This window comes from Euleptes europaea, chromosome 6 (genome assembly GCF_029931775.1).
Source record: "Euleptes europaea isolate rEulEur1 chromosome 6, rEulEur1.hap1, whole genome shotgun sequence".
In the NCBI taxonomy this organism is placed as follows: domain Eukaryota; kingdom Metazoa; phylum Chordata; class Lepidosauria; order Squamata; family Sphaerodactylidae; genus Euleptes; species Euleptes europaea.
In genome coordinates this window covers 6,822,977-6,835,846 of record NC_079317.1, presented here as the reverse complement: position 1 = coordinate 6,835,846, position 12,870 = coordinate 6,822,977, and the positions used below count along the sequence as shown (strand labels likewise).

The following is a 12,870-nucleotide window of genomic DNA, read 5'->3' as shown; positions in this document are numbered from 1 at the left end:
TCCCACAACAGACACCTTGTGAGGTAGGTGGGGCTGAAAGAGTTCGGAGAAAGCGGTGACTAGCCCAAGGTCACCCAGCAGGATTCATGTGGAGGAGTGGGGAATCAAACCTGGTTCACCCGATTAGAGTCTGCCGCTCATGTGGAGGAGTGAGGAATCAAACCTGGTTCTCCAGATTAGAGTCTGCAGCTCTTAACCACTACACCAGGAGTAGTGGTTAGGAGACCCAGGCTTGAATCCCCAGTCTGCCATGTAAGCTTGACAGGAGACCTTGGGCCGGTCACACACACTCAGCCTAACCTACCTCACAGGGTTGTTGTGAGGATACAGTGGAGGAGAGGAGAATGATGTGAGCCTCTGAGTCCACAGTGGGATATAAGTGAAGTACTATAAATAAAAAAGTAAAATGTTTGTGACGCAAAACTGTGTGTCCAAGAAACAATAATCTGTCATTGTGCAATTGTGCCACCTTTCCTGCTTGGGATATGCACTCGTTTTTTTTGTCAAATCTCTTGTACTTGCTTGGTAAATTTCAACTTTTTTTTTTTTAACATAGCTAGAGAAAAATGCCTTTGTCCCAAAAGCCAATGAGGTATGGCCATACTGAAGGTCACACAGATGTCTGCTTTGACGACACTGGAAGGTAAGTGACTGAAGACCGCATTGCTCAACACAAATCCTTCAAAGAGAAGATGCGTATGTGTTAGAAAGGCATTGCTGATGCTGGCTTTCCACTGCATTTGTGATGCGCGGGTCCAGGAGAGGAATTCACAGAGTTTCCTACGTGGAAATGATCTGTGTCAGGAGTTTGAAATGACTGTGAGAGGTGGTGTTGCATAGTGGCTAAGAAAGCAATCCGAAGCAGGACTAATCAGAATCTGACTCAAGTTTATTCAATGGGGCTTACTCCCTGGAAAGTGTTGTTGGGACTGTATTGCAAAGAACAAGATTCCAGTTAAGACACTAGTTCACATCTCAGCCACTGGTTCAGGCAAGTTTCAGCGGGGGGTGGGGTGGGGCTGTTCATCTGCTGTAGAACAGCTAGATTAGAATCTAGTAGCACCTTAGAGACCAACAAGATTTTTTGGGGGTATCAGCTTTTGAGAGTCAAAGCTCACTTTGTCAGGTAGGTTTCGGCACGTCACTCTTCTTCAGCGCTCCCCGTCAGTGGTAATGAATATAATATTTGTCTCCCTTGCAGGTCTGTTGTAAGGAATTGTTTGGGTGATCTATGTTTACAAATGATAAATTACTGTTGTTATGGTTTACTGTTGTCCTGCCAGTGCTACAGCTCAAACTGGTGCTGTGCTAGTTTTGAGGGCCTTCAGTAAGGGCCAAACTACATGTTGGTTTGGTTTTTTTAAAGAGTTAGATAAGGGTTCTCCGCAACCACACAGCAGCTGGTTTTTTTTTTTTAAAAAAAGGGAGAACACAGCTCAGAATGCCGCTGTGTGGGACAGTGAAGATCCTGCTTCCCCCCACTCCCAAGCTGTTTTCCCATATGGAAACAGTGCTGGGTGGGAGTTATTTCCCCATTTTGCTGCTTTGTGTGCACAGAATACTCCACAAGGAGCAACAGAAATGGGGGGGGGAACTCCCCTCTCCAGTGCTGCTTCTGTGTGGGGAAGACTGCTTGAGTGGAAGGCAGGGGTGGTGTGTTCTAAACTCATTGGAGCTGTCTGTTTTTTTAAAAAAAATTAGAAGCTGCTGTCTGGCTGCGGAGAACCTGAGTTGGGGGCCAGGGAACCCAGACTCAGCTCTCAAAAAACCCGAACATGTTCTTTGGCCTTAGCTGCTGCCATTGTGTTGAATTTTTCCATGTCTACAACCCCCCCTTCTCAGCATAGTGAGCTAGGCTACCTATTTGCCATTTTCCAATTTGTCTATTTATTTGAGAATTATATTTTTCTATTTAAAAATTGAGAGCCAGTGCGGTGTAGTGGTTAAGGTGTTGGACTAGGACCCGAGAAACCCGGGTTCGAATCCCCACTCTGCCATGGAAACTTGCTGGGTGACTTTGGGCCAGTCACACACTCTCAGCCTTGACCCTGGCAGGTATTTGGGTGGGATACCTCCAAGGAATACCAGGGGTGTGATGCTGTGGCAGGCAATGGCAAACTACCTGTGAACGTCTTTTGCCTGGAAAACCCTACGGGATCGCCATATGTCTGCTGTGACTGGACGGCAGATTTTTAAAAATTATTTAGAGCAGACTACAAGATGATCTGCGTGTATGTTAAGTGCTGTCAAGTCGCTTCTGATGTATGGCAACCCTATGAATCAGTGTCCTCCAAAATGTCCTGTCATTAACAGCTTTGCTCAGGTCTTGCAAACTGAGGACCGTGGCTTCGTTTATAACAGCGGTTCCCAAACTGTGCTCCACGGAGCACTTGGTGCTCCACGAAACATCTCATAGCGCTCCGTGAAGAGATTGGAAATAAAAATACTACTGCCATTCGGTTTAGTATATAATTGCTAGGTGAAAATTAGTGCTCTGTGACAAATTTCTCTCCTGAAAAATGCTCCATGACTCAAAAGGTTTGGGAACCACTGCTTTATAGAGTCAAGATGATCTGTAAAATAAGATAAACCGTAAGCAGCAGGATAAAAATGAAACAGCAAAATGAACGCAGTAAGCAGCTGCAGTGAAAATTATACCCTGGGACGAGAGATGCCAGGCCACCAGCTGGCATCCTGAGAGCTGTGGGGGCAGGGCAAGCATGATGTTTCATGACGTGTTGACATCATGTGTGGGCAGAAACCTGGATGTGAAGTCAGTGCTTCGTCTGAAACTATGGTATTACCATAGAGTATCTAGTATCAGAGGAGTATGCCTATTATATTAGGTGCTGTGGAACACAGGCAGGATAATGCTGCTGCACTCGTCTGTGGGCTTCCTAGAGGCACCTGGTTAGCCACCGTGTGAACAGACTGCTGGACTTGATGGGTCTTGGTCTGATCCAGCAGGGCCTTTCTTATGTTCTTAGTTTTCAGAGCATCAGTTGATGCACTGACATGTTGAGGTTTCCCCCTGGAAGTGGCATTAACACTTGAGCAGCATCCTTTCCGCCCCCTACTGTCCTTCCACTGGTCCAGAGCCAAAGGCAGGTGGGAGGGCCCAGCTGGCAGGAGAATGCCCACCAGAAGTGGGAAAATGGCATGCCTGCCTGAGACCCATCCATACCTAATTTAGAACTTTAAACTGGTTGAAAGGGAAAGATAAAAATCAACAATATCAACAACCTCAAAGCATGTTAGAAAACAGTCAGCTTTTGAGGAGATGGTTTATTTAGGCCCTATTAAGCACCCAAAGAAATCAGAAGGAGGTTGAGACTGGGAAGGGCAGCCATGAAGGAGCTAGAAAAGATTCTTAAGTGTAAGGATGTGTCACTGGCCACGAAGATCAGGTTAATTCATGCCATCGTATTCCCCATTACTATGTATGGGTGCGAGAGCTGGACAATGAATAAAGCTGATAGGAAGAAAGTAGATTCCTTTGAAATGTTGTGTTGGAGGAGAGTGTTAGAGATACACTGGACCGCCAAAATAACAAATCAGTGGGTTTTAGATCAAATCAAGCCTGAACTGACCCTAGAAGCTAAAATGACTAAACTGAGGCTGTCGTACTTTGGAGACATTATGAGAACACAAGAGTCACTGGAAAAGACAATCTTGCTAGGAAAGGTTGAGGGCAGCAGGAAAAGAGGAAGACCCAACAAGAGATGGATTGATTCTATGAAGGAAGCCACGGCCCTCAGCTTGCAAGATCTGAGCAAGGCTGTTAAGGATAGGACACTTTGGAGGACATTGATTCATAGGGTCACCATGAGTCGGAAGCGACTTGACGGCACTTAACACACACACACACAAGCACCCAAAAGGTCAAGAAAGAAGAAACATACAAGGCCAAAAGTTATACAATTAAAAGTCGAACAATTAAAAGGTTATGACAGTCACAATTATATAAATTTATTACAGGTTAAAATCTAGTCATGCTCATATACGGCCCTGCAAAAGCCTACCAAATAAATATACTCATATAACACAATTAGACATAGAATCATACAATCAAACTCAGACCATACGCGTCTCGGCCATACGGCCTTCTTTAGTGGTCTAAACAATCACCACTACAGACTGCAAAATACACATCAAATTAATAAAAATCTTTGTGACTGTATGTGCGTTGTGTTTGCAGGATCACAATTAATATTTAAATTTGCAAAATATCTTCCTTTGTTTAAGGGTTCCTTACAAATGAAAATTACAGCCATGAATAAAACGTCGACATCTCACAGTCACAAAGTAGTCTTAAAGTCTGGAGTAGTTATCCAGTGTTATTGTTTAGGCCCTGGCCGGAAAAGAATTGTCTTGAGCGGTTCGCACAGTTGTGTCTGAGCCAAATGGAAACTACCGTTGGGGGTGGCTTCCTGCTGTGCCAGGTGGGACAGTGAGAAGCTTCAGACGGCAGGCAGGCAAAGAAGTTTGGCCCACCCATGAGGGCCATGGGAGCCAAAGGAGGAGCTAACTAGTAAGGCGTCCCCCCCTCTTTCCAAAGCAATGCAGCTGAGTCCTGCAAAAATAGATTTCAGTAGTGGCAAAGTCACTTCCCCAGTTGCTGGCTTAGACTGCAACAGCTGCAGTATACACACTGGCTTCCTGTCGTCCATTGGATACAGTTCAAGATTCTGCTATTGATCTATGAAATTCTCAGAAGCTTGGACTGTTTTCAATGTAACTCAAGAGAACTGGCTCTTTACGCACTGTTATGATCTCCTTGATCTACAAGTTGGCGTTTTGAGGTAACCAGCTGTATGCCGGTTGGGCTGCTTAACCGCCTCTCCTGATATGCCCCTCAGAGAGTGTTACAGTCGGCAAATAATAACCTGGTGGTCCCTGGCCCAAAGAGTGTCCGGCTGTCCTCGACCAGAGCCAGGGCTTTTTCGGCTCTGGTCTGGTGGAACTCCCTTACTAACGAGGCCAGGGCCCTGCGGGACCTCAAGCGGTTCCGCAGGACCTGCAGGATGGAGTTATTCCACCAGGCCTATGGTTGTGGGCAGCTATAGTTTTATAATCTGAGCTGTCCCCCCTACGTTTCCCCCCCTTGTAGAAGAAGAAGGAGAAGAGTTGGTTTTTATATGCTGACTTTCTCTACCACTTAAGGAAGAATCAAACCAGCTTATAATCACCTTCCCCTTCCCACAACTGACACCTTGTGAGGTAGGTGGGGTTGTGAGAGCTCTAAGAGAGTTGTGACTAGCCCAAGGTCACCCAGCTGGCTTCACGTGTAGGAGCGGGGAAACCAACCCAGTTCACCAGATTAGCCTCTGTCGCTCATGTGGAGGAGTGGGGAATCAAACCCAGTTCTCCAGATTAGAGTTCACCACTCCAACCAATGCTCTTAACCACTACACCACGCTACTATTCAGATTATGGGTGTAATTTATTTGGCGGTCCTGGCTTCTGGAAAACCGTGGCAGTTTTTGTCTTCATGAGCACCATCTGCTTTTATCTGCCCATTGTTTTTGGAACACTGCATATGGTTTTATGGTTTTATAATCAATCAAATTTTATTTTGATACAATATAAGCTCTGAATAAAAATCAAAGTTAGGTTAAAATAAGATTTTATAAGGACTGTATAGCATTTTAACAGATTTATTGTATGGATTGTTGTTGTGAACTGCCCTGAGCCCGGCTGTGGCTGGGGTGTGAGGGTGGGGTATACAACTAAATAAATAATAAAATAATAAGCTATTATTGAGAGCCCTTCCCAGCCACTCCAAAGTTGGGGTCTGCTGGGGAAGGCGATGCATGCGCTGGGCTTGCCAGCCGAGGCAGATACTCCTCAGTGCCAATCTGGGCTGGTGAGGTCGCTGCGGTACACATGGCCCAGCTCAACCAAATGACATTAATGTCATATCCAGCCCTCATAACAAATGAGTTCAGCATCACTGGTCTATATTGGCCACTCTGACTGGCAGCGCCTCTCCAGGGTCTCAAGCGGAGGCTTTTCGACCCCCTATTACCTGATCCTTTTAATTGGAGATGCCAGCGATTGAACCCGGGACCTCCCGCATACCAAGCAGACGCTCTACCTCTGAGCCACAATGCCTCCCTGCCTCTGACTTTATTCTACTGCTTAGAATAATCCATATGGTTTCATTCTGTAAACAGCCTTGATTCCGCGTTGAGGAAAAGGCAGTCTAAATATATAACAAATAAATAAATTCATTAGCTATTTTTGTGTGTGTGGGGATGACGACGAAGCACAGATCCTGCCAGCTCATTTACAGGTTGCTGCTGTGTTTGAACGGAAACATTATTTACCGTAATGAAAACTTAATAAATGTGAGGCTCAAAAATTTGGGTCTAGTTTTGCATGTGCAATGTCTAATGATGATTTTGTTTGGTTTTGATAGCTGCATCGTAACTTGTGGCAGTGACGGAGATGTCAGGATTTGGGAAAGTCTGGATGATGACGACCCCAAGTCCATCAATGTGGGAGAAAAGGCTTATTCGTTTGCTCTGAAGGTACCGTTGCTGTACTCATTGGTAAAAGTAGATGTATACTGAACAAGTCTGCATGTTAGGCAAGCGTTTTTCAAGGGCTGATTGGTTGCTGATGGACTGAGGTTACTATATTTTCTGAGCCACTTGCTTTCTAACTGGAAAGTTTGTTTTATCGTGTTTGTAATCTGCCTTCAGGACCCCAAAGTGGCACAGAGTGGTAAGCTGCAGTACTGCAGTCAAAAGCTCTGCTCGACGGAAGTCGGTTTCAGGCAGCCGGCTCAAGGTTGACTCAGCCTTCCATCCTTCCGAGGTCGGTAAAATGAGTACCCAGCTTGCTGGGGGTAAAGGGAAGATGACTGGGGAAGGCACTGGCAAACCACCCCATAAAAAAGTCTGCCTAGTAAACATCGGGATGTGACATCACCCCATGGGTCAATAATGCCCTGGTGCTTGCACCTTTATCTTTTAATCTGCCTTCAGTCCCAGTGAGAAAGGTGGACTAGAAATGAAATTATTATTATTATATGCTATAGTGGTTCAGCTGTGACTAGGCCGATCTCCTCAGATCTTGGAAGCTAAGCAGGGTGGGCCCTGGTTATTATTTGGATGGGAGATGACCAAGGAAGACCAGGGTTGCTTTGCAGAGATAGGTAACAGCAAGCCACCTCTGCTCAGCTCTTGCTTTGAAAACTCCGTGGCCCAGGGGTAGTTGGTTGCAACTTGATGGTGCACAATTATTATTAGAGCGGTTCAGAAATTTTTAGTACTGTGATGCTCTTGCTGCACAAGCTAGTATCTCAACCTTTAAACCTGAGTGGATTGTTTTATTTTAGCAACTTTATAACTTTTAATCCGTTCTTTGCTTTTGGGCGGAGTGGAAAAGCAGAATTGCAGCATTGACCAATGAAATAGGCATCGGCAGCTCTTTTCTGCAAATAATACTAATACTGGCACTGTGTTAAAGTGTTGCAATCTGATTTAAGAGGTGCTATCTTCAGACCTCAACACAATGTTCTTGTCTGCAAACGAGCGTTTTCGAAGTTAAAATTGGAGTTTTTCATAATGGCATTTTATCTGTGAAGCTTGGACTATGTCTGCCCTCTTGTGGCTATAGCAAGTGAAGACAAGCCTAACTGAAACTGCTTTCTGAAGAAAAGTTCCTCCTGGATCAGTAGTACTCAGAGAACCTCATTCGCAATTGGTGGTGGTGGTGCAAAGTGGTGTCAAGGAGTGGTGTCAAGTTGCAGCCGACGTATGGTGACCCTGTAGATTTTTCAAGGCAAGAGAAATTCAGAGGTGGTTTGCCATCGGCTGCCTCTGTGTTGCAACCCTGGACTTCCTTGGGGTGTCTCATCCAAATGCTAACCAGGACCAAATTGAAGACCAGCGGTCAGAAGGGCTTCAGGTGACATGCTGAAAGAGTCACATGTAGCTCCTGAGCCACTGAGTATCTCATTGCTGGCCCAAATGTAAACAACTTACCAGTGCATACCGGTTCTCTCCAGGATCAGAGGAGCATGCCTATTATCTTGGGAGCTGTGGAACACAGGCAGGATGGTGCTGCTGCAGTCGTCTTGTTTGGGGGCTTTCTAGAGGCACCTGGTTGGCCTCTGTGTGAACAGACTGCTGGACTTGATGGCCCTTGGTTTGATCCAGCATGGCCTTTCTTATGTTCTTTTAACTGTTCACCTTTTACTAAAGGTTTAGTTCAGGGGTTTCAAGCGTACGGCCTGCAGACAACCCCTTGAGAGCTCTTATCTGGCCCCCGAGGCAGCCACCCCCCCAAGGTGTCAATGATCAAAGACAGTTAAATAAAAGAAAATACTGTAAGAGTTATTGTTTTAAGCATGTTTGTATTTTAAGTAATTAACAATATGGGGAGGGGCAGTGGCTCAGTGGTAGAGCATCTGCTTGGCATGCAGAAGGTCCCAGGTTCAATCCCCGGCATCTCCAGTTGAAGGAACCAGGCAAGTAGGTGATGTGAAAGACCTCTGCCTGAGACCCTGGAGAGCAGCTGCCGGTCTGAGTAGACAATACTGACTTTGAGGGACCAAGGGTCTGATTCAGAATAAGGCAGCTTCATGTGTTCATATCATTAATTGACTTTGCCTATGTCTTCTATAAAGTGAATCTCTGGTACCTGGCATTAAATTTTATGGTACATGTGGCTTGGCCCAACCAAGTGACATTTATATCATATCTGGCCCTTGTAACAAATGAGTTTGGTGCCCCTGGTTTAGTGACTTCTGTTGTGTTTGTAGATTTCCCTGGAAGCCTGTAGCATCGAGAACTCATGCACGCTTGCACATTATTTTCTTTGTGCTCTTGTGTGTTCACTGCAATCATGCCGCCATTTTTCCCATCTCTTTTTAACTCTTGGTCTTATATTGTTTCATTCATTTCCCCCCACAGCAGTCCCCTGTTGAAACTGCGGGTTAGATGTTGGCAGGATTTATCCATGCATTTGCTACTGTGCATCTATATTCACACTATTGTTGTTCAGTAGCTTTGCGGGAGCAAATTGCCCTGTGGTGGTTGTTATACAAAAAACATGCCTGTGCATTTTTGTGGAGATAGGATTTTTTATGACTTGTAGGATAGTAGGGCTGGTAAGCCAGTATGGAATACTGACTTGAGCGATAGACTAGTACGTGGGAAACCCTGTTTCAAATCCACACTTAGTTCATTAGGTCATCTTGGGCTAGTTACTTTCTCTGTCAGCCTTACCTACCTCGCAGGATTGTTAAGAGGAAGGAGGAGACAACAGGAGGGAAAAGGGGATGATTAGCCCTGAAAATGTGTTCCACACTGTTTCCTCCATCCAGTGTCCCTTTTGATCTTAACATAAAAAGAGCCCTGCTCATAAAAAGAGCCCAGTGGTCAATCTACTCCAGCATCCTGTCTCACACAGTGGCTGACCAGTTCCTCTGGAGGTCCAACAACAGGGCATAGAGGCTGAAGATTTCCTCTGGTGTTGCCTCCTGGCACTGGTGTTCAGAGGTTGACTGCCTCTGAGTGTGGAGGTTCCCTTTAGTCAACATGGCTAGTAGTCCCTGATAGACCTCTCCTCCAAGAGTTTTCTGAACCCCTTTTAAAGCTGTCTATGCCTGTGGCCATCACCACGTCCTCTGGCAGCAAATTCCACATTTTAATCACTCCTTGAGTAAAGACATTTCCTTTTGTTCGTCCTGAATCTTTTGCCCAGATTCCCATCTTAGAGCTCAGATGATGAAAACATGAGCAAAAATTGTGTGTGTGTGTATGGGGGAGGCATTTGTGGTGGGGCAGAGGAAGGACTAAGTACTTCTCCTGTCTGCCAGTTTTTTCCCTTCAGAGCCCCCTCCCTTGAATTGACATTATGGGGCAAACAAAAGAGTGGGTTTCTTTGTGTTTGTTGTATAAGGTTGTTCTGCCTCCAGATTGCCTTGTATATTGACATAAATCACTTCATCTTATTTCATGCAGACCAGCAGCCTATCTAGTTTGTCTCTCCTACAGTAACCATCCAAATGCTCCAGAGCACAGGCACAGAGGCCAAAATTGTTTACACTGTTGCCTCTGCCCCTGGCAACTGGCATTCAGAGGTAGATTGCTTCTGAACATGGAGGTCCCATTTAACCGTTGTGGCTAAGAACCAGTGATAGGCCTGTCCTCTCTGAATTTGCCTACCCCGCTTTTGAAGCCATCTAAATAAGTAGCTGTTGCCACATTCTGTGGCAGAAAGTTCCACAAGTTAAAAATATTGTCGAAGGCTTTCACGGTCAGAGTTCATTGGTTCTTGTAGGTTATCCGGGCTGTGTAACCGTGGTCTTGGACCACGGTTACACAGCCCGGATAACCTACAAGAACCAATTCCACAAGTTAATTTGACTAAGTATTATTTTATCTGCAGAATGGAAGGTTGATTACTGCGGTATCGAACAATGCGGTCCAGATCCACACTTTCCCAGAGGGCGTTCCAGATGGTATCCTGACTCGCTTCACGATGAATGCCAACCACGTGGTTTTCAATGCTGATGGGAGCAAAGTCGCTGCTGGGTCCAGGTAGTTTGACCCAGAAGTGTGAGGGGGAAGTCCATAAACGCTTTGCATTGTGAACTTTGGATGCTGGCGAGGTGTAGTGGTTAAGAGCGGCAGGCTCTAATCTGGAGAACCGGGTTTTAGTCCCCACTCCTCCACTCCTTTAGTCCTCCACGCAGCCTGCTGGGTGACCTTGGGCCAGTCACAGCTCTCTCCAAACTCTCTCAGCCCCACCTACTTCACAGGGTGTCTGGTGTGGGGAGGGGAAGGGAAGGTGATTGTAAGCCAGTTTGAGACTTCTTAGAGGTAGGGAAAAGCAGGGTATAAAAACCAACTCCTCCTCCTCCTCCTCCTCCTGTTGAAAGCAATGATGAGGAGTGAAAATTTTTCCAGATTTCCCCCCCTTGATGCTAGATGTTTTCCTATAGAAAATTATCTGCCCCACATATGTAAATATAATCTGTGTTTTTATATATGTGTATTGTATAAGATATATATCTTATACAATATATATGATAAATACACATATATATGCATGTGACTACAACTGTATATATAGTTATATATTTATTTGTAGTAGACTATATACATATAGCCCTGACCTGGATGGCCCAGGCTAGCCTGATCTCGTCAGATCTCAGAAACTAAGCAGGGTCATCCCTGGTTAGTATTTGGATGGGAGACCACCAAGGAATACCAGGGTTGCTGTGCAGAGGAAGGCACTGGCAAACCACCTCTGTTAGTCTCTTGCCATGAAAACCCCATAAGGGGTCGCCATAAGTCAGCTGTGACTTGACAGCACTTAACACACACACACATATACATATAACTATATATAGTAGACTATTTACATATAATTATATATGTGTGTGTATATATATGTAGGAGCTGGAGCCCTGGGGTGTGGGTTCCCCTGCTCCTCTATTGCCTCTCCCCGGCGAGCCAACGGGGCTTCATCGGCCTCAGAACATGCGGAGGGAGAATCAGAGTCACTTTCTCCCCCCGATGCAGCCAGAGTCTCTCTACTGCCGGCAGACAGTCAAGGAGACCACTGACCTCTCTCCTCCCTGGCCTCCACTCTTCTGCCCTTTATAAAGGCCTGGCTGCGCTCCACCCCCTTCTAGGCCCCGCCCCCGAGACCTTATAAGGGATGAAGGGCCCTCCTCCGGAAGCAGGTCGCCATACCGGCTCTGCTTCCGGTCCTACCTCCCGGCCGGTGCCTCTCTTCCCCTCCCCCTTGTGAGGGCTGAGGGGAACCTGCCGGCCCGGGGGGCCTCGGGACTGCCGCGGCCTCGCCCAGGCCGCGCCCGCCCGCCTGTCAGCTGCTCGGAGGGCTGGTCTTCCCGGTGGCCCGCTGGGGCGGCAAGACCCCTGTGTGCTCCGTGGCCGCCCGGGGTTCCAACGCCGTCCCCCGTCCGTCGGCCCCCCCCTCCCTCTCTCGGGGGTCGGCCGTCTCTTCCCTCCCGGCCCGCCCCCCGGGCCGGGTCTTCCTTGCGGGCGGCTCCCTTGCCAGCTGCGGAGCCTGTGGGAATAAACACACGGACAGGTAAGGCGTCGGCTCCTTGGGTGTCCCCCACCCCCTCCTGAGTCCTCCCCTCCTGTGGGGTCCTAGAGGCATCGGGGCCCCGTAGTCCCGGACGGACCGAGCGAGGGGCCGTCTCGGGACAATATATATATAGTTATAGGTATATAGTTATATATGTATAGTTATGTATATAGTTATATACAGGTTGAGTATCCCATATTCGAAATGCTTACATAACCTGGAAAAAACTTGCATGCCCTTGAGGGATGGCACTAAACTTTGGGGGAAATGTGGGCACACGGTGAGTGAGCTCTGTCACCTAGCAGGCTTCTACGGCGGAGTGAGGGATTCGAACCCAGTCCTCCCAGGTCCTAGTCCAACACTAAACACTACGCCACGCCAATCTTCCATCTGCAAATGTTAAAAAAATATGGAGGGGGCATATGACCTTCAGTAACCTTGTGTTGGTAAGAATATGCAAGAGTTGAAATATTGCCCTATTCCACATATGCAGCAGCAGGATCCACTCTCGGGATGGTGGTGTGGGGCATTTAAAAATGGCTTAGCTGTACTTTCATCACACAGCAAGCAGAATTAATGTTAGGAACAGATATGGTTGTTCCTTCCGATTCTCCAAACCTGCATTCTACGCTACCTTGGTTTAATGTACCCCTAACATTAAATTTCATCACTGGCTGGAAAGTAACTCTCCACTTAACAGGACAGTGTGTTTAACCCTTGACTACTTCCATTAGCGCTGTTGTTCTCAAAAATTTGGCAAATCCTTCTTTAAACGTCCTACCTTGCTCTCAG

At 46.6% G+C, this 12,870-nt stretch overlaps 1 protein-coding gene across 1 annotated transcript in view; it reads left to right on the top strand.

Moving 5' to 3' along the window:
- Nucleotides 1–561: 561 nt before the first annotated feature.
- The window catches only part of WDHD1 (WD repeat and HMG-box DNA binding protein 1), a 51,793-nt gene continuing 39,484 nt past the window's right edge, over nucleotides 562–12,870 (top strand). The window contains exons 1-3 of the mRNA XM_056850915.1: nucleotides 562–643; nucleotides 6,422–6,533; nucleotides 10,405–10,556. Coding sequence (XP_056706893.1) covers nucleotides 567–643; nucleotides 6,422–6,533; nucleotides 10,405–10,556 — 341 coding nt within the window. The 5' untranslated portion in view covers nucleotides 562–566. The remainder of the gene's footprint in view (nucleotides 644–6,421; nucleotides 6,534–10,404; nucleotides 10,557–12,870) is intronic.